Source organism: Falco cherrug, chromosome Z (assembly GCF_023634085.1).
Source record: "Falco cherrug isolate bFalChe1 chromosome Z, bFalChe1.pri, whole genome shotgun sequence".
NCBI lineage: Eukaryota > Metazoa > Chordata > Aves > Falconiformes > Falconidae > Falco > Falco cherrug.
The window spans coordinates 878,456-900,861 of NC_073720.1; the positions used below are offsets into that span (position 1 = coordinate 878,456).

Consider the following 22,406-nt stretch of genomic DNA (forward strand, 5'->3'; position numbering starts at 1 on the left):
TCTTTTACATCCCATGTTTTTCTACTTCCTGTACTTAACCATTATATTTACAAAAAGAAAGATACAATGCAGACTATCAGATGGTCTTCAGTATCATCCACTGCCACCTTTCATAACTGGGAGTGATAAAAGTAGCAACAGCAGCAGAGGTACGGTTAAAATAATGTCTTCCTCCTCAAAAAAAAGGAGGGGAAATGCATACATACTACTTATATGTGTTTATGCTTTAGTTCATAACAAACATTTTTGTATTTGTCCATATAGCCCTCAGTGACAGACTTCAAACCTCTTACTATCACCACACCACCACAATGCTTGGAGTCCTTAAAATAGGCAAAAAATCATTCTCAGAGACTGACTTCATGACAGTATCAGCATCTTACATTGATTCTTAAAAAGGTCTGAGTCATTAAAATTTTTATCTAGAATATTACACTACTTTTTCCTCCCACATAGAAGCTAGCGATATTTTTAGCACTTGATAGTAAGGTGATCATTTCAGTGTCAAGAACTGAAATGACATACCAAATTGTTCCAAAGCACGTGGATTTTTACCTTGCTTAATTTGTCCTTGGGCTGCGTGACTTGAAATTGAAGAGGGTGCCTTCACTTTTGACATCTCGGGAGTGCCTGGCCTAGGTGGCCTAAACCCAAAACATATATGAAGAGGGAGAAGGAGGATACAGGAAGAGGAAAAAAAAAGAAAAGATATTATTTGCTAAAGATACTGTAACTAAACAAACTTTGAAAAGCAGCCCTATAAACAGTTTGTTTGACAGAAGTCTTCTAATTTGTAATTCCTAGGCAAGGTTATGTTTTGGTGATAAAACGTTCATCTGTATGCTTTGATTTATTTAGAATGTGACCTATACATTATTAAAACTCTTTGTAAAGGAGAACAAGAATTGCCTCTCAGACCTAGTGGTGCATATGTTAATACAGCTTCATGTTCTATTAACGTTGTAAGTTAAGTAACTCCAAAGCAACATGGTTATCTTGGCATAAAAAAATACTATGTTCAATAAAGAAGAAAAACACTCAATTCCATCTAGGTACCAAAGGTTTTCATATCCATTTAATACGTCAAACCCCACAGCAAAATTAAACAAAATAAAATGCTGTATTAAAACATAGACTCTGAAAGAATTTATCACAAGTTAAACGAGTATTTGCCATACCTGGTCGGACCTTTCTTCATGTGGTCTCCAATAAAAGTGGCATTGGTCATACTCATCAATGTGTTGGCCAGTGAGATAACAGAGAGGAGGTGCTGAGTGGTGACGGCACGCGATACACCATACGTCCCCTTTCCCAGTCCTTCCGTAACGGACATTTTCCTTCCTAACTCCACACTATCATATGCCAGTTTGCCTACAGGCTGGTTGTAGCCAGGAAGCATCAGAGACATGTGGCCTCCTCTAGACAGGAGGCCAAAGGACACTGAACAGTGTGGCTTCAGCATCCCAAGACGCTCAAGGCAAAGCTCATCTAGAACAGAATTCAGGCCCCAGGCATGAAGACAGGACATAAAAAGCTTTGCTGTATCCATGGTTAGATTATATTCTAACAAAGTTAATGGTTTAGATTTGCTAGAGCGATATTCTGGGTCACCATCTTCTCTCCTCTGCCTTATCGATTCTTCATCCTCATCTTCATCGTCAAGAAGATGCTCTTTTATATTCTCTTTGATTGTTTCCTTGACCTGCTGGAAGAGGACAGCTGCTCGTTTACCAGTCAAAAAGGAGCCTCCTTTGTCAGACCCGCCAGAGGCTTTCTGTAAATTCTCTGGAGAAATGAGGGCAGTATTGGGTCTGGAGGCCTCCTCAGTCAGCAGCTGAATAATCAGGGCTTCTACATCAAAGAAGAGCACGTGTATATCTGGATCTGTTAAGTTAGTCTTTATAGCTTGAACCATAAGGGAGTTATGTGAATATTTAGGTAAATTCCCCTGAAGAAAAAAAAAAAAAGGAAAAAAAAATTGAAATTTCAATTGGACTACTTTGTTAACACTTTTCACAAACTTAATTCACAGATTAAAGAAGCTGTGAATGATCAAAAGTTGAAAACTCACATGGGTATAAAACATGTTATGAGAACCTCAGTGAAGAATTTTACAGCACTTTCCACAATGTCAGGAATTTCAGATTTGTGATCAAGTGTTACAACCCTAAAATACAGAAATTTTACTTGCAGAAGTTTATGAGAAAAATAGAGCTCTCTAGGTAAGACAGAAGTTCGCATTTCTTTCTCCTGAATTCTAGAAGATAATAGTTATACTCCAAGGAACAATAAAATGTCATTATTTTATTATGAAACTTAAAACACATTAAGTATTTCATATGTAGATACTGAAATATAGTATCAATTTAAGCCATTGGAAAATGAATAATCTACTAAATAATCTACTAATAAATTTGTCCAGATATGTAATTAGCTTGTTGCTTGTTCACTTCGCTACTTGAGTCCATCTTCCTCCTCCTTCCCCTCCTCCCAAGGGAGAAGAAAAAGAAAAAAAAAAAGTAAATGTAAGGGGATAAAAGCAGAAAAAAGTCAGAAGCGGCGATTGGACAAAATGAATGTAAGTATTGTGAGAACCTTACTCTTCCTAACGAAAGTTACGCTCAAGTCCTTGGTTTCCCCAAAACAGTGAAAGAGAATCTTTCAACAGAAATAACCTCTGTTGAGATGTAAGTAAAATACTAATTGCAAACCAGGAGAATTAACAGCCTGAAAGGCGTAAGGTTGACCAATCATGTTTGATGCACAGAAATACAAAGTCAGAGCAAGAAAACCATCCAGGAGAAGCAGTTCCCAGGTTCCGTGATGAAGAAATGTTCCCGGTGTTGCGTTAGTCACTGCAGAAGTTAAACCCTGTGCTCACCTGGCAGCTAAGGCTAAGGGAGCACATAAACCCCATTACCCTACACGGGTCTTAACAAGAGCAGCAGGAGAGGTGGTACTTCCTCTACAACTTACAGAGGCTGAATCGTTTGTTTCGAAAACATCAGCCTTTACTGAAAGTAGAATTAACCCAAAAAACCCAATAAAAGCAATGCAGTCAAGGCTCCTATATCTTTTCTCATCTGTAACTCAACAGCCTTAACATTAATACGAACTCTTTCAGTTTGGCAGTCTAAAATTGCCTTTCTCTGGGGTCTTTTTTAAACCACAAAAGCACATTTTACAGCAGGATAGTTACTTAGAAATTAACAGGGCTTGCAGTTCCTATATATGCACTGTATATATGTACAAATAGGTATGCATATATATAGACACATACACTATAAATACATATAGTCTATATAAATAATACACTATATATGACACAAAAATCTGAACTTACTGTATATATACCTGAATCCCTAATAGGTTTTCCCCCTATTCTATATGTACCCTGATATATTGCTTCCTTTGTTCCCTGACCTGAAGCACATCTTATGAAGCCTTAAATACCCTGCATCAGTAGGAATGGCCATTCCTGAGGAATCTGCCAAGCTGCAAAACTACATTATTTCTACCAACACCCATTATCTTGTATTTTTCAACCCCTTTCCTTCTACTTCTGAATACTAATAAATGTACTTATCACTGTGAATCAAATTAATATTCTACTATAGAAACAAATGTATATTCTGCTTAACACCTTAGAAATGCATTGGGCATGCATATGTACCATTTATTATTTCTCAAGGACTTCTGTCAAGCCAGTAAGCATTTGTAGTCCTACAACTATTTGGCTGCTTTAGGTTTTGTAAAAATTTCATAGCACATGTTTAAAAACATAAGTAATTTTTATATATTCCTTTCCCACTGTAACTGTAAAGACCCCCAAAATGCTGTTGGCATGAAAGATTACCCATCACATGTTCAATTGCTGTTCCGCTGTCTGTACCTGCTTTGAAATTAGCATACTCAAGGTTCTCAGTCACACAGATTTGTCTCTCATAAAGCACTCTGCTTTTTCTGTTGCTATTAGTTGCTGTACATCCCTGAAGACTGTAAGATTGCTTTTTATAGTAAAACATTTTCAGAGGAAAACCTGACCTCTCCAAAGTTTTACATTGTATTTGGAAAGTGATGGGCTCAGAGGAGGCTCTAGTACCCTGACCTGCCATCAAGAGCAGCTGATGATAGAGCCACAGCTTCCTCGCGATTCATTTCTGACTGCTGCTTTGGAGCAATGCAAGAGTAACCTCTGCCTTTGACTGTTTCACACCAAAAGGCTCAGGGGGAAAAATGAAGAGCAAGACACTGCTCCTTAAACCTGTCTAAACATAATATACACAAAGTGTGTTTATCTAAAGCAATCCACTATGTTAGTCTTATTTGATATCGTAATCTTAATTTTTCTGCCACACTAATACTTTAATTTGCAGGCTCTTAAGGCTGCTCATATTTTGCTTAGAATGAATACCCATGTGTATTTTACTGTATGGAGCTGAAGCGGAGAAGAGCAAGTACAATTATTTGTTTGCTTGCTGCACTCAGTAGTTCTTGTTCACTTTCAGAGGATGATTCTCAGCAAATGCACGTATATATTTTACATTATTCCAATGCACTCACTTTGTAACAAACCAACAAGATATGAAAAGCATACACACACACACAGAGCAATATTCAAAACATATCAAAAGACTCTCCAACAACGGAATGCAGACCTGGCAAAGTCTTCAATATCATCTGCTATACTGCTAGAATCAAATGATTTTTCTTCTGTCTTTCCTCAAATTAAAATTAATTTCACTTATGTAATGAAGTTAAGCTACTACCGGAATGAAAATTCACATTTGGTCAGAGGGATTATGAAAAAAAAATTAAACAGAGACCATCCTCCTTACTCCTTGTCCTTGCATTTCTCGGAGGAGCTGTGGTGTGGTCTAGCTCACCATGCCAGACAAACAGCCAGGGCCTAACACAATCAGAACTAAAGGAACTAGCCAAATTCTGCTCCTTTCTTAGTGGTCAGCTCAGAGAATGAATAAACTATGCTTATTACATAAATTTGCCATGAGAAGCTAATAATGAATAATTGAAACCAGAACAGAAATAATTAAGTATCAATAAACTACAGCTGCAAGTTATGTTCTACAATGCACTGATTTATTCACACATTCCTTATAGAAAAAAATCTAGTTATTTTCTCTGAGTGTAATGCAGGTAACTTTTTATTAAATCGTCTCTGGTAGCGGGCACAATAGTAAAATTAAAAGCAGCAACATAACCAGAATATTTTAGCTATTAATCACCACCGACCTACTATATTCCATACCATGAACATCATCATGGTACAGAACACATTTTTCTGTGCTGTGTATCGTGCCTTTGCAGGTAGCAACACCTTCACTGGATGTGAGGAACCTGCACATAGATGTACGTTTGCACAGCACGTACAAATGCAACATTCATATTTATGTACGTGCACAGCCACACTGGCTGCACCCAAGTCTGAGCACATGTCTATTCATCTATTTGTAGAACCATGATGGCGGTATTTTGAGGTGTGCTCTCCCTAAGTGACATTTCTTTTCCAAACCGAATGTGACAGAAGGTGGCAAAAGAAATGAAGACGTGACAGAAGCCAAGGCAGCAAGTGGCTGGGGGCAGGGTGCTGCTGCTCCCTGCTGGCCACAGCCCAGGCTGCTGCTGCCTTAGCACTGCCTGAACGGGAAGGGAAAGGTGACAGAAACACAAGCTCTTTTTGTTTGGACTCAGCCACCATTTTTGAATGGCATTGATACACTAAACAAACTTAATACCCGTCTGCTCTGACAGGTCTTTATTAGGAAAAAAGTTACGATGCACGGCAGTGTACTGGAATCGCTGCTAAGAGGAACTGTAAGCAAGACAGCCGCAGGACGGCTAGCTTGGCCATCCTCTAACCCACTCCCCTGCCCAGAGCAGGATCCACCAGCACAAAGGGCTCAGGGAAAGGAAAGCCTCTTGCATACTCCTTTAACACACAGCTACAAGGATATTTTTCCCAGTTTCCTTCAAGATAAAGATTAATAGAAGGAAATGCAAAATTAACAGAAAGATAAAAACTTATATGTTGGGGGTCACATTCTTTCTGTGACAAAGTTTGTAAAACCCTCACAAGGTCACAACTTTTCTCCACATTTGGCCAAAACAAAAAAATACATGACGACCAAGAGAAAGTTCTTCCTTCAGCTCTCTTATCTGCACTGATACGGTACTGAGCCCACCAGCTAAACCACCATCAATACTTAAGCCTATTTCTAAAAGTTACTCTTGGCTTTTTTCCCCCCATCTCTACCAGATCTGTGATGCTGTCAGCTGCGCATTAGTTTTCAAAATGGTCAGTCCAAGTCCACCAAACTGAAAAAATGTGGCACATTAAAATTAACAGGATATTAAGAACTGACTCTTGCACTGTTCTACTCTCATAGTGAAGTTCCTTAAAATTTTTACATGGTACTATCTTTTCCTGGGGTACATGTCATATGGCACTCCATTTGCTCTTCAGAATAATAAAATTAATGCTATAACGTAAAAATTACTTAATAACAATCTGAAATCCAAGTTACTTCTTATTGTGAGATACCGATTCAGAGAAAGAGATCATTCCTACTTCAAAAAGGAATGCCCCCCGCATCTCAAAATATTTAAGGTGCTTCCCACTTGTGCAATAACAACCTGAGTAGAGAAGAATCATCCTCTGCCTCCAGAGATCAACATGCAGGCTCACCATCCTGCTATTGCTCTAATACCTGAACAACTCTTACATTATGATATTACCAGAAGGGTCTGCTTACCAGAGTTCTTAATATGAGCATTTGCTCATTGCTCAGATTGGAAAGTAGCCAGTTGTAACATCCATATACACACACTGTCAAGTTTTGTGTTGAATGAACACATGTTTACATACCATGGCTTATACACTTTATCTATACATTGACATATGGTGCTCATGAACAGCTAATGAGTGCTTTTAACAAGTTACTAAGTGATGAATTCAAATGGAACCATCTGTAAATATTTCATTGCTTAATATTCAAGGACTTTTGAAATTATGTTTTGTGATTTAGGAATCAGCTAAGCTCAGCTCAATATATTCTGGCATTAAACACTTAAAAGTCTTTCTCAAACTGTAATTATTTTTTAGCATTGAAATTACTTTGGCTCCATTTATATCTATTTGTATATATATTTCAGTAATACTTTTTCTGAACTGTCACAGCAACAGTTATCAAAGTAAAATAAACTCAAGCTGTAGCTCCACCTTCAGGAACATTTGCACGAGTGCATAAAGCATGCCCAACGTGGTGGGTGGGAAGAGGTAAAAAACAAATCAATGCCAGTTCCATTCCTTAAAGTTAGCACAAAACAAAAAGGGTGAGACTTGCTTTTGATTGATACGGATCGCAGGCTGGTTTCTTGTCTACCCATCAATACTACAAATTAACAGAACCTATATAATTGAGCAAATATTCCTGATTCTGTGAAATGCTGCTGAAGTCAGATTTTAAATAAACTGAACCTGAAAAAAACCCGTAACAGCAGAACGCATGTGAAGAGGCAGGTAGCATTACGAACAGTAACATTAATGGGAAACGATATTCAGAGAGGTATGGAAGAGATTGTGTTGGTTGACATTAAAAATAAATTCCCCTCTTTCTAGATAGGTAGCAATATATCTGGTGCATATTCTCCAGGTTCGGTAAGAACTAGAGGTTAAGACAGTGAAAGCAGTACAGAGTTAAGAGACAGTGAAGAGGAAGCTTAAAAGCATTAGACTCCAGCAAGGAAAACCACAACAACTGAAAGCAGAAAATAGAAAAAAATGTAAGTAAAATGTGGTTTGAAAATATAACTCTAGATACCACCTGCACTGGAAGCTGCACAACAATGCTGAATGCAGCTGATACTTTTTGTTCAAGGACAGTGAACTCCTAGGACTGACCCAAGGCCAGGCAAAGCTAGTTTATGTCTTTAATAAAATTTCACACAGCTTTGAATAATAACCTTTCCGTTACAACGATGAAGAATTCCCATATTTCATTCAATTATTTATGGAAATAAATGTTTCAGGTACTGCACTAAAAACAAACTGATACACAGCTTACCTTATCAGATGCTTCAGAAGCAAGTAGATTAGTGGCAAGAGTCTGTAGTTTCTGATGTGCCACGTTTTTCAGAGCAGCCAGACTACGCCTAGTCATTGCCTGTTTCAGGTTGACGGCAGGATGGCTCAGGGAGTCCACAGCTGCTGGGACTGCCTCGTCACAGGCATTCAGAATTTCCACTGCTGTTATTCCCATCACACACCTGTCCAGCGCACCTGCAAATATTTTGAAAAGCATGGAGTTTAAGCAGAAGCAGTTCAGAATGTCCAAAGTATCTCAAGTACAACAATGGTGAAAATAATTTACATCACAGGATGCAATGCATAAAACTTTGTTGTGTTAACAGCTATTTTTAGAACTAATATTCCTAAAGGCACAGAATTTCCCTAAATTTCCATGAAGTTGAAGTGTGTAAGGAAAAAAAGACATTAACAAAAAATCAAGACGAGTTTAAAAAACCCAAGACGTGATTCTGTACTGACCAGAGAGCAATGACTACAGTTGCTCAACATTTTTAGCAGATGGCTGTTTTCAATCATTTTTAATTCTCTTTCTCACCCAACTACCTGCATGGATTAAGTTTTCCACAATGTATCTCAGGTTCCTCTTTGCTTCCTAGAGCTTGAATCAAAACCCATTCTCATCTAGTTTTCACAATAAGCTGAAAATAATATTCAGACATTATCGTAGGTTTGTGGGTTTTTTTAACCACAAAACTACAGTGAGTTAAGGAGTTAAAAGGTAATTACATAATGCATATATTCTGATGCTTTTTTTACCCTCACTGTCTTCCTTTCAAATATCACAGATTTTTCTCCAACAAAGCTGTTTATATTTTATTCCATGTTGTCCATTCTGTTGACTCATTTTCAGTTTCTTCTAAATTAAGCATTAGTCCCTTTTTTAAAAACACAACAAAACCAAGCAAACAACAAAACAAACAATACAAAACAACAGACAAACACTTTCTTCACTCTGCAGATGATGAAAATATTGTAGATTCAAGGTGCTGCACTTCTACACCAAGCTTTCAGGAAAATTGCTGGGGAAGCACAGTTACTAATACACTGAGAGGACGCTCTAAGTGCAGGCCAGTATCTTAATTGGTTTCTCTGAAGATGACTAGGAAAACATGTAGGAGGAGAAACAGCCACAGCAAGCTATACTTCTCCAAAACTAAATGAGTTATTCCAAATACTGAAATATGTATTTTAAAAAAGGTTACATAATCTACAGATTTTTGGGAATGTGGAAAGTGTGCAAAAAATTTGAAACTCTTCTCTCAGATGCAACTTACACAAAACTATAACCATATATATAAAATTGTTTAATCAATGTCTTTGAACTTAACCTTACCAGTATCCATTTGCCAAACGTACACAGACCCATCTGAACATCCTACCACGAGGTAATCATCAGAAGGCCTCCATTTTATTACTTGAATAGGGAAAAGGTGACGGGATGCCAGCATGATGCATTTTTTTTCCCGCAGACTCAGAAGACCTACTGAATGATCACTGGCAACAGAGCAAATACAGTGCTGGACTCTTGCCTAGTAAAAGAAAAAAAAAAAAAGAAATCTTAATCATAATGCAGAGTTTGTGTTTAATAATCTCTCATTCACTGGACCAAGCATGGCGATCAACAACCTATTTTATAAACAAAAGCTAGGCACACAAATCTATGGTTAAACCCACTGAGGTCACTAGAAACAGAATTGCACTTGCAGAAATTCTCTTGAATCCAGCCTCTTGCAGATCATAAAGAGCAAACAGGTGTTAAAACCTGTTTTGCTGATCAAAGAAGAGAAACCATGGAAAATCAATGTCATTTAGTTCATTCAATTCTACTCATCCAAGTTATGAGATACAAAATCGCCTTTAAAATCCATGGCCTACCACATTCGCCAACACCTTCAGGGAGAAAGACTGCTTCCACGTCATGGAAATCCTCTCTCACTGTTAATGCTGTATTAAAATGCTAAGCATTTCCCTAGCTACCTAGGTTTTAATATCCACTTTTTCCACAATTTTTATCCTGTACGTAGCATACATGATGCAAAAAAAGCCAAGATTAACAGAACAATTAAGCTCTTTTTAAGTGTCTGCAAGAGTTACGCATTGGGTCAGTGCTACCTTCTCAGTGTTTCATATTTCACTCACATTGTCACGGAATTGAGGAACCGTACCATTTACGGAAAACACAAAACAGGTTATCAGACATATTATGTAAAACTTACACTACAGTTTTCTGGTGGAACTAGAAGTTGTGTAATTTCTCCCCCATGTACACAGAAGATATGTTTCATCTCTCCAGAAAATACATCCCATAGGATGACTGAGAAATCCACACCACCTGAGATCAAATACCTTTGATCATAACGAGAAGAAACCTGATGAGGGTACAGCAAACATGTAATTTTGTTTCGATGGCCTCTGAGAGTCCGGTGAGGTGGCCAACCTGAGGAATGGGGGAAAGGGGGAAAAGACAAGAAGAGGGAAAAAGATGTAATTCAGTAACGATCCGAAACACTGTTCTTGATTTAACCAGGAAAAAAAAATAATACAGGCATACGGCATTTTTTGACAGAAGCTCTTAGAGGATTAGACATATATTTTGAAGTGTTCATATTTTTTCTTACTGGACATGGACCAAATAACTCCTTTTGCCTTACTGTACAAAGTCACTTTAAAGTAATTCAGTTGTCTTAAAAGTCTCCTCTCCCCAAAAACATCCCAGAAAAAAAATACTTTAAAAGGCCACAAAGGTGTGAAAAAGTAAACTCTCTTCCCCCTCAAACACTAATTTATCCAGGGTTATAACCAAGAGGACCAGAACCAGCAAAATTGCATAATCTTACTCTGCACTGGCCACAACAGCAACATGCAGGTCTGCAGTGTTATGCATTTGGTGCCTGTGCAGAATAAGTTAATGGCATCAAATTTAAATTTAAAAAGGAAAATAATTTTTGTGAACACAAAGCAAGAATGGAGAGACTTCTGTTCACTGAGATCAAATACATCAGTTATATCATTCTCATTGTAAGGTGTTAACTACAGCAAAAGATATGAGAAAACCCTGTCTTTTCAGATGGCAAATTTAACAAAATGGGCCAGTAAATTAAATATCATGATCAAGTATTCTATGCAATATCTGCATGGTGTAGTGGAATTTTTTTCCTCTACATGATTATGCTTTCTACCAAGCAGAGCAAACTTTAAGTAGAATACATACAGGCACTTCTGTGTTTTTATGAGTGTAGGAATCACCAATGCTTATTTGTGGAATAATGCATCAGCTTCAAGGCAATTCAACTTCACATGAAGAAAAAGACAGTATTTGTAGAAAGTTATACAAAGTAACTCATATAATGGAAACAGCACAACCAACAGCCTTGTATATAACTGACAAGCTCGTATGTGTATTTCCAGAAAAAATATTTACATGATTTAGCAACACTTAGAAACATCAAAACCCAAATATTTTTTTGCAGCTATGATCACAAAAGTATTAACAACATCTGGAACAGAAATATACAAGAGCAGGCCAACCTATAGCAGGCAACTAACTACACAATATAGAAGAAGGAATTCTCTGTTAGATGTATGATTTTCCCAAGGAGCTCTTCACAGGCACACTAATAACCCAGCTGAGCACAGTGCCCAGGATGATTCTGAAGAGATGTCCCTCACCATATCTTTGCTACTGCATCTCAAAAACCCAGGAGAAATATCCAAGCCTTTCCCTGTTGTGGCAGTTTGACCCTGGCTGGAGGCCAGGTGCCCACCAAAGCTGCTCCATCACCACCCTCCTCGGCTGGGCAGGGGAGAGAAAACGTAACAAAAGGCTCCCAGGTCGATATAAAGACTGGGTTAGATAGCTCTCAGCAATCGCCATCACAGGCAAAATAAACTAATTTCCCCAAGTCAAGTGTACTACCAATCAAATCCATTAGGATAACGAGAAATAAAACCAAATCTTAAAAAACCCCCACAGGTAAGACCTTCTTCCCAGGCTTAGCTTCACTCCCCATTTTTTCTCCCTCCTCCTGCCAGCAGTGCAGGGGGGCGGGGAATGGGGTTTATGGTCAGTTCATGACATACTGTATCTCCTGCTCCTTCCTCCTAATTGATGCAAACTGGCTACAGTTAATTTATTACTTAGGTTTCTTATTACATAATCGAGCATCAGAATTGTTAAGAAAACTGTTATATGAATTCTATCTGTAAAAGGACTTAATGCTCACTTTGTGAATCTATTTCTTACTTCACGGTATCTCATGACAGGTGCACAGGGTAATCCAGCTGTGCTTTTCAAAAGCTTACTTGCATACCTCTCCTGAGCATATGCTCTCCTTGCAGCAGCTGAACTACAGCAGTTTGTGTTGCTGGCACAATAACAATGCTTCCATCTTCACGACCACAAACCAAACGCCCATGTGCTGGGATATACACGCTGGCTGTAACTTTAAGTGGTTCATTGATGTTTGGTATTAAGCTTAGTTGGTCTATAATCCCAGCAGGGCGAGGAGTAAGTTTATCAAAAGCTTCCTGGAGGGATACTGAAGTTGTTGTTTGCAGTCCTGTTTAAAAAGAAAAGAAGGAAGGGGTGAGGTGAGAGGAGGATTAAAAATAAAAATAAAAAAAATAATCAAGAACAGACGTTATAAATGCTTTTCTGAAAAGATCTTGAAGTTTAAATACACCGTATCACAACACTTTGAACAAAGTAAAAGGTACATACTGGAGATAAATTCACTAACTACGTAAGTGAAGCTACAGCAACACATGAAAACGGTATATGTGGAAACTAGAAAAATACATGATTTAAGCTACAAGAAGAAGTTACACAAGCAGACAGCAATGGCCATAGCTAGCGTTTGGAATGAAGCAGTCAAAGCTAAAAACCTGAAAAATATTCAGAGTAAATTAAGCTTTTGATCATTTATGAAAAAATTAAGTTACTAAAACTCCTACAAGAAGCTAACAATTAAAAAAACCCAAACAACTTCATGGATCTGTAGGAAAAGCAGCAGCACTTTATCCAGTAACAAAATGCGTAACAAAAAACCTAGACACCCCTGTTAAAAGACTTGCAACAAGACTGACAATTAAGTATACCTTTTGCACTACCTTGCTGTTCAAGAGTATCAGGCACACTCCAAATACACAGTCTCCCTGAAGAGTCTCCTTGGATTAACAGTTTATAGGAAAACTCCCTATGTCCACAGAAGAATCGAGTAACTGGAGGACATATTAGCAGCTGTTAAAAAAGATAAATTAACAACTTCTGAATACACGTAAACCATGTACAAACCTCAAAATTTACTTTCCCCACATAATCCACTGTACTTTACAAAGAAGCAGGACAAAAACTAGCTACTTCATGCTTTATCTTTCTTACAGGACAAAGAATAAATACAGCAATACTAATCAGAAGAAACTGTGGTTACTTAGAAAATAAGGTTTAGGGGAGAGGAAAAAAGATTTTTGTATATATTTGGTTTTGTTCTAAATATTCATATTTAGAATAATTTTTATATGTGTGTGTGCATATTCTAAAATTGTTAACATTCTAACTGCAAAGGCGAGCTGAAATTACACTACTCAGTGAGGAACATGGTCCACAACAGAAGCAAAAAAGTTTTAGTATCTATTGACAACATAAAGAAAAAAAAAAGAAATAGTTAAGTGTTTCAATATCCAAATTTGGCAACAGATTAAACTGTTAAGATAAAAAAAGTGTTTCCTACAATAGTCTTGTAATAATAGCATTCATAAATCAGACAGTTGCTTATAGGTAGAAGTGCTAGATACATCATACAGCAGTCCTAGATGTATTAGTTTATAGCAGATACAGTTCACAGCATGATATAAAAGTGAAGCACAGCTCAAAAAAGACCTTGTCTACAAAATCTTGTTTTCTTTACTTTGCAAGGATTTAAACTTTCCAATTCAAAGCTGTGATTCCAAAGGCTCTTGCTCAGCTACTGCCTAATTACAATGCACATCATGAGTTGACTTCTAATTCTCCAGGTACTGATGAATGATAAACTGTCAGTACATAGAAACTGAAGTTTCACTTGACCAGAGACCAACCTCTGTATTTATCTGAAAACCAAACAAAACAGCAGAGAAATCGCACCATCTACTCTAGGAAAAGAAGAAATCCTAAAAGCCTAACTTTGGAAAAGAAGAACTGGTCATCATGTATGCATGTTTCAATTCTCTAAAGGAGAAACACAGTTCATAAAAAAACTCATTAAAAATATATTTTACCTGTTTATCTGCTCTGTCCAACACACTGTACAATAAAGGTGGAATTAAATTTTCTACTGCTTTCCCCACATCTCTGCGAAATGAATCACTAGCTGGTAGACAGCTAGGGTTTAAGAGAAAGGAGTAAAAATCCTTGTATTAGTAGAGTGACTGACTACAGCACTAGCTAACTAAGTAATACTAAGCAAAATCAACCCCCAAGCCCTTAATCATTACATTTTATCCAGTTGTTATACAGTGTATAGCACAATTGTTACTCTAATTTTAATGTACAGGATATGCTTTGTCAATTAATAACTGCTCCAAACGTGTCAAGCTCATTCCCCCTACACGTTCAGAACTGAAGGAAAAAAGAATGAAGGAAACCTGGCTTTAGGTCTGTTTTGAACTTCAATACATCTGGCCTCAGACTCACCCAAAACACACCAGACCCAAGGATTCCTCTGACAGATCACAAGACAGATCTGCTCGCATCCTTGTACTCTAATCACATAAGAGGGTGAGAAAGGAGTTCTCGCATGATTTATGTGAGAATATTCAAGAATCTCCAAGACAAAACTGCATCTCCACCCAGAACAAAGAGGTGTTTGCATGTCATCAGCATACCAGAAGAAAAGCTTTTGATTTTACTTTGGTCATTCTACATTTATTTAACCTCTTGGATATCTAATTTTAAATAAATTTTATTTTTTCACATCTACGTGCACAAACTCAGCTGTTCATGCCTTCCCTTAATGGTCTAAAAAAGTACTCTGTCAGAATAATACAATCATCATTTACATTCCACTCCATATAGCAAAAATAATTTCTTCCTTATCTGGACATCATTAAGGTAATACTTGAATTATATTTTAATTTATGACACTTTTTCCACAGCAAAACACACCTCTTCCCAACACTCAGCTCCATTAGGAAGTGAAAAAGAGTTAGTGTCATATCAGAAAATAGCAAAGCAATCTTGGCTGAGGCAATCTAAGTTACTAAGCATTCCTTCAATGTCATACATTTAGGGGACACACTTTAAAATACGCTCACAGAATACTGGTTTTTGCAACATCCATATGCTCTTGTAACAAAACAAAAAGCCAAAGACACTCAGTATTTCTTCACAGTTGCTCATGGTTTTATCTCAAAAAATAAATGGGAGTATCTCATTGTTGAGTACCTGGCTGGTAATTTATATATGAAGCTTTGTCCATCTTCTGTCCATACAATCACTTTATCAGCTGACACAAAGTCACCACCAGTCCAGGTCTGATCGTTTTCACTGGGGACTGAACATAAGAGGGAATAATCTCCAGCATCAAAAACCTGAAAAGAAACAGAGAAGTCTGTTGTCATTAACCAATTACAGATTAAAATGCCCAGACAGCAGCTAATTTCAGTTTCAATATAGACATGTTAAAAGGACTTAGAGCATCTTGATCTAAAGGTCTTACTAGCAATTTAATTAAATCAGCTTCTACTGTGAAAAGTGAAAAGCAGCCAGGTGTTGTTCAGCTAGCTTGCCTTACCCTCCAGTATTTGGAACACACTACCAGCAACGACCGCTGCGTAAACGCACAGAAAGAAATGCTTTGACAGTTTTGACAATAAATAGGTTTTGACTCCTCTTCAAATACTGGTGTTGTATCCTAAAAACAAACAAACACACACAACATTAACTGGTTTTAATTTAAAATTATAAATCTGAAATTAAATGGCCCCAATATTACCTTCTGTAATAACATCATCTTCAAGAAAGGCATTTCTATGGTTTTAAATTTGCTCAAGTCATGAGCTTGTCAGTGTTTTATTTTGATACTCCTATGGGCATATCGCATCTTAAATTCCATCTTCCCTGTGACAGTCAAGTCAGCAGACTCTGTCACAAATACAAGAGTAGCAAATGTGCGAAAAAGCAGAACTGAAGAAGTGATAGGTAAGAAATTGGCTTGTAGAGGCAGACAAAAATGACGCTGACAGAAGGTTATCACTTTCATTTAGAGAGCATATGTACATAGCCATAATCAGGTGCAAGTAGTGACCAGCACAGCAGTGGAGGCAGAGTGCCAGACTGCTGAATACACAAGACTTCCCTTCCTCATTCCACTAGCATGCTCACACCTCAAAGTTTTCAGCTGTAGACTGACCCCTGGCCAGAGGTTAAGATTCAGTCACTGCTGACCATGTTCTTCTGACGTTCAATCTAGTACTCTCAGATAGCATGCGTTCTTAACCATTTGGCCAAACGCCCTCCACCGAGTGCCAGTACCAGACTGATCTATGACATCGATGCTGTACCTTAATTCATCTGGGCCCACCTCAATGCAAAATTTTCTCTTCTGGTTGTACTGAGGGTGGTCGCTGCTAACCTTTCCAGATCCAGAACACACACGAACTAGCTGCCAAACTAATCCTCATTTTGACTGACTGTCCCTCTTCCCTGTGACTTGGGATACCTACCTTGAAGGAAGGAGGGACAACCATGCCATTCATCATCTGAACAGTTTAGCTGACAGTTGTAAAAACCTGGCTGAAACAATGGAAGGCTGCAGATGCCCTGCTGCATGTATGAACAGGAGACTTACAGAGAGCCCTCTGCAATGCTAGTCACTCCAACAGATTTCACAGAGCCCTCCACTTTCATAATAAATTACCTTATCGTGACAGGGCAGACAAAAATCAGGATAGCCAGGCAATTAAGGCAGAAGTGGGGACTCAGATGTCCTAGATCACAGCTCTTTACTCTGTTACAGATCTCTGGGATTTTCCTGAAATGTTATTTCCTTGTCTTCAAGACGCGAAATAAGCATTCTGTCCTACACAGAAACCATTTAAGTGCTCAGTGGGACAGCAACCTGCATCTGAAACTGAGAGTCTCTACAAAGAGCAACATACAGATGGAAATCAGATAACAAGAAAATACCCAGCTGATTTTTTTTTTCCCTGCTCAAATTGGACTTAGGAACATGACAGAGACCATGTGATGGAAAAGGGACTACGCTGTTTCATAAGACACCAGATGGCCAACTTCTAAGGAAAAACCAAACACTTGTAGCAGATCTTATTCTATTATTCCTCGTAAGAAGATCTGCAAGAACATGTGGTATCCTCTTTCGTCACTTAAGTCTACAAATTCACCAGCTGGACAGATTAGTGGTGCCTATTTAGTATCATCACTATCAGTGAATTACCCTGCATCCAGACATCAGCTCAAACTAAGCAGATTCAGCCCACAGTTCATTCTTCCAAGGTTCCCCGTACCCCAAAATAGACTAGACTGTGATAAGCTCCTGTTTAGTTAGGCCTTTGCATTTCTTACTTTTATAATAGCCAATACTCTTCACTGGTGCTTTTTTTTTTTTTTTTAAAGTGTAACTGTTAAATGTGATGTTAGCTATATGACAAGGGTTTCCAGAAAATTCTTTGAGAGCAAACAATTTTGTCAAGTTTGAAACTATGAAACAAAGAAACAAGAATACCACCTCTGTCCCCTAATGGGGTCAAAAGCAAGGTCTTCCAAGCTAATGCAAATCATATTGCTTTTGCATTATAAATATCCTGGAAATAAACAAGTTCATCAAAAAATAGTTCATTTACATAACACAAGGTTATTTTCCATAGTTGCTGAACATCTATAGTAAGGTGTATCTTTTACAAGAGGTTTCTGTGAATACCTAATTTGCTACGAGACATGTAGCAAATCTCCTTTAAGACTTTTATTCCTTAGTATACAGGAAGGCAAGAACTGCCAAATAACAGGGAGCTATAGCAATCCCTAATAATGAATATTTGTAAAAAAACTATTCCTGGCTCAGCAGACCCTTCAGGCATCTTTCCATCTCACTTATCTTTCTCAAAGAAAACGCCAGATTGAATAATAAATTTTAACAATAAATACTAAATTTAATAACAATATAGTATGATATAATAAACTATAATGAAAATTGTTAAAAGCACAGATATTTTAAGAGCATAAGAAATGCAGTTGGAGAACTTAATCTTAAAAAAAATTAAGTACTGTGATAAAGTAATTTCTATAATGCCACCACCACATTAAAAGGCACACACTTCCCCTATGCAGTACAGGGCAAACTTTCACTCTGACTTATTTCTTCTATCTGTACTATACACAGTCAACATGTATTTAGCAGCAGCATCTCTTTCAACTAGCAAGTACTTATACTGCAAACTCTTGCATAGGTAAGTTCTGCCTGTACTGAATAAAGTTATGCATGCAGTACAGCATCCGTATCAGTTTGGAAAGTTACACATTAGTGCAGCAATCTCTGTTACTAAATGCTCTTTGGAACTCAAAACTCCTGCGGAAGGTAGTACAAGATGAATTCATGAAAGAATAGGACTTTTAAAAAGGAGGGAAAAATTAAAAGAAAAACATTTGTGTATTAACAAGAACATTTGTATATTAATACAAATCATTACATGGTACAAATTAAAAAAAGGATCTGTAGAATTCTGAGATTATTCTACTCTTAATTTTGAAATTAATTCTGAGTCAAACATGAGAAAGATTAGGAGTTCTGCTGATAACCTGAAGAATCAGTAAAGCAGGATTGAAGTTGATTTTCAAATGGCAAAGAGGAAGAAAACCATAATACCATTAGGTAAGTAGCTGAAAGAACAGGGAACAGAATTACTAGAAGTTCCTCCTTCATCTCAACAGGAAATATCATTAATTCAGAAGCCTTTGTTTACCTGCATCCGACTAACTTCAGAGGTTATTATCCATACTTTCAGGATGCCTGTCACTGAAACTGCTACAACAGTATCCTCTGGGGAAAAACAAACATTAGGCTGATGAGTACAAGGACATCTTCATTTTGTGGCGCATTTGTGCATATCTGAGTACAAAAATATACTGAGAGTACCTCAACATTATAAGTTTACCAAAACATTCCTGAAGTGTTTGCTTCAGAATCAAACATTTATCTGCAAAGCCGTATTCCAGAAGCACATGTGCATACGTATACACAGATTCCATGGTTGTGTTTACATCTCTCAATTAATACTCAGGGCTCAAATTAAATGGGGAGGAAGGGAAGTCACAGTTGCTTCTAGTACTGCTATCAGACATTGCAGGTTGTCCCATCACTCTCCCCCAAAGGCAAGGTGTTACTCTCTCAAAAAGAGAGATTTGTTGCTTATGCCTAGCTGTTTGCCCACACCAGCCTGTAAGGATGCTGAAGTTTAAAGGGAAGCACACTCTAGTTGTACAGCTGCCCACACATCTCTTGGCTGTGGGCTCCCAAAGGGCATCTTTGCAAAATTACTCCATGAGAGTTATTACCTTCACAAAAAATCGAAGTGTATCAAGTGCTAGCTGAACTTTCTAGACATTCCTGTTCCTACCAGACCAGTCTGGTGTGAGACCAAAATCCAGGGAGTAACGTCTTGATTACAATGTTAAAAGTGATTACAAAACAAAAAATAAAAATAAAAGTAGTATCAGGAAACAATACCAGATTTCACTTCCAGTTGTTTCAGCAACTTAGATGATGTGGGGAGAGCAATGCAGCTTTCCCACTCCAGGATGCTGGGAACGCCCAGTTTACAACTGCTGTGAGCCTAACTAGAGATAGAAGCCCCTCCTTTTATTAGGATCTTCTTCCTTAGCATTCCCTAAACCTCTTAGGAATTATAGTCTCCACAACAGTAAAACCTGAATGTGACACCCCTCTGCCTCAGCCGCCAGAATTTAAAGCCTAGCAAACTAACACAAAGTAGCAGAGCAAAACAGAGTGTGGACAGGTATCACCGCAAACCATGTCAACTAATTCACCACCGAACACAAGCCTACTTCGCATACCTCTCCACTATACTGCCTGTCATCACTTTACAGAAGTTCCTCCCTCTACAGTCTTCAGATTTTTAAACCCTATTGCATACTTTAATCAGCACATTCCTTAAACACATTTCCTACAATAATACCTTTGAAAGTGTTATGACAGTGTTTTTTATAAAGCTACTAATCACAAGAAATACTCATAATACGTATATATCTTGTCAAAAATTATAATGTATAGCTTGCCAAATACTCTCGATGTATACTACACATCTTCCTTCAGCGTTATGCCAGTTTTCTGGCTCTCGCTGTCAAAGTACTCTGCAGAACTCCTCAGTTCTTGAAAAGAAAATAAGTTATCACCCTAGTGGAACACTTTCATACACCGTGGAAAAAAAACAACAAACCACTCTTCCTGTAGGAAGGTTCTTTGTCCTTCAGGTTTCAGCGCATGCACACACTGCAGATGACAGAACCGAATCTATTCACTAGGCGAGCCTGGATCCTGCCAAGCGCACACACAGAGTGATTTGGCTAGATTTTAGGTTTGGTTGATGAGAAAGCAGTTACATTTTAGCCAGAGCCAAAACTCCCATTTGATACTGTCCCAGAGACAATACTGCGTACTGAACTATCCTCTTTTCCTGGGACTAGAAACAACTACATATACTTTGCTTTCTGGAAAGGTTTGGAAAGCTTGCTGCGTGTTGCCCAAGATCACAAGTAGTAACATACTAGTTCCTTCCCAGGTTCTTGAAAAATTTGAAAAAAAGTGCTTCTCTTACAGGCAGGCAAAGCTGTAATAAAAGCAAAAAAAATAATTACCTTGTGTTCTATTGGATCGAATGATAGTCATGGAGCTGATCCAGTCAGGAGATATCTTTGATAATAAAGAATAAAGAACTTCAAGGCTGGTAGCATCCACAACAAGAATTTCTGGATAATGTCCATGGCATAATAGCCTCCCTTCACGCTGAGTCCCAACTGTAAACTGATAGAACTAAATGGATATTAACAAAATACAGAAATTATACTCTGTGAGACATACCATTTCATTTCTAATAAATCCCGTAATTTTATAAATATATTCTAAAGCATAGCTATATGTTTAAACATCGCTACTCTGCACTGATGAGGGGAGCTGTTTGCAGAGTTACCTTCCCAAGGCAATCCTTACCCCATACACTTAGCTCCTATAGCTGACAGGAGCCTGGCTCAGCCTTCCCTGCCAAGACCATCCTCATGCTCCCATCTCTCCTGGCAGTACTCCTCTGAAAACATTCTCCTTTTCCTCCTTACTTTCCAGCCTCTCTCATTAAATATGATACATTTTTTCAAATGCTGAAGCGCAGCACAGATTTTCCAGCCCTAGGGCATTTCATGACACAGCATAAACTATTTATGAGACACTTCAGTATGCGTATGATGTCATTATTAAGCTTAAAAAGAAACAAAATAGCCTTGTTTTGATAATTAATCTATAGTTATCCACACTTCGCAATATAGAATAGGACCTCCAAGTACTAACCTGTATGCCAGTATGCGTACAGGCTAGTTTAGTAAACTCTATGCATCTCCCGTCATTCACGTCCCACAGACACATCTCCCTAAAATACAAAAGGCAGATTAAAACCACACAGAACATTTACATTGGGAGAAACTCAACTATTTGAACCTTTTGTTAGTGACTATATGAATTGTATTTAGATAAGGGAAACTCAAAATCAATTTGAATTTCCAGTCCTTCTATCTGAGTCTACACAACCTCTTCTTCCCTTCAAAGATAAAGGAAAACAATTGAAATGCCAAGGTTCACCACAATCAATAAAATAAACACAAGTAAGTAACTGAGAATTTCTCACTTCTCTCACAAATGTTTCAAGCCATTAATACCCTTCTACTGCACCCGTTAAGTCACCCAAAGATTAGCTTGCCTTCCCCCCATTTGTGAGGAAAGAAACAGTATTACAGAACTGTGTCAGACAGCAGCGAATGCTGCAGGTCTTTCTGAGGGCCCAGGCTGTTAAGAAGTAGAAGCATCACCTGGTACTGTTCAGCACTGAACAACAAACCATAAACAGTACCAGTAGGTACTCTCTGACTTGTCTTATAAGTCAAGATTACAGTTACCTGTATAAATTCATTCAAATTAGCAGGCATTTACCCCAATTACAGTATTTAAAATAATAGAAATAACTTGCTTTATAATTTTATATGAAAATTTAATCATAACAGAACCTGTCAGCTGCTTCTCACCTT

The 22,406-nt window shown here is 37.8% G+C and overlaps 1 protein-coding gene across 5 annotated transcripts in view; it reads right to left on the reverse strand.

Annotated features, from left to right (window-relative positions):
- Positions 1 to 22,406, reverse strand: part of WDR7 (WD repeat domain 7) — a 143,185-nt gene that overhangs the window by 102,243 nt on the left and 18,536 nt on the right. For 3 of the 5 annotated variants that reach the window (XM_027803586.2, XM_055699776.1, XM_055699779.1), the window contains exons 4-16: positions 21,676 to 21,754; positions 20,973 to 21,147; positions 19,061 to 19,137; positions 15,877 to 15,996; positions 15,528 to 15,673; positions 14,363 to 14,465; positions 13,205 to 13,346; positions 12,418 to 12,666; positions 10,324 to 10,544; positions 9,441 to 9,636; positions 8,085 to 8,299; positions 1,179 to 1,948; positions 556 to 644 (exon numbers count right to left, since the gene is read on the reverse strand). In XM_027803586.2, coding sequence (XP_027659387.1) covers positions 556 to 644; positions 1,179 to 1,948; positions 8,085 to 8,299; positions 9,441 to 9,636; positions 10,324 to 10,544; positions 12,418 to 12,666; positions 13,205 to 13,346; positions 14,363 to 14,465; positions 15,528 to 15,673; positions 15,877 to 15,996; positions 19,061 to 19,137; positions 20,973 to 21,147; positions 21,676 to 21,754 — 2,582 coding nt within the window. The remainder of the gene's footprint in view (positions 1 to 555; positions 645 to 1,178; positions 1,949 to 8,084; positions 8,300 to 9,440; positions 9,637 to 10,323; positions 10,545 to 12,417; positions 12,667 to 13,204; positions 13,347 to 14,362; positions 14,466 to 15,527; positions 15,674 to 15,876; positions 15,997 to 19,060; positions 19,138 to 20,972; positions 21,148 to 21,675; positions 21,755 to 22,406) is intronic. The other 2 variants (XM_055699777.1, XM_055699778.1) reach the window with 2 other exon arrangements.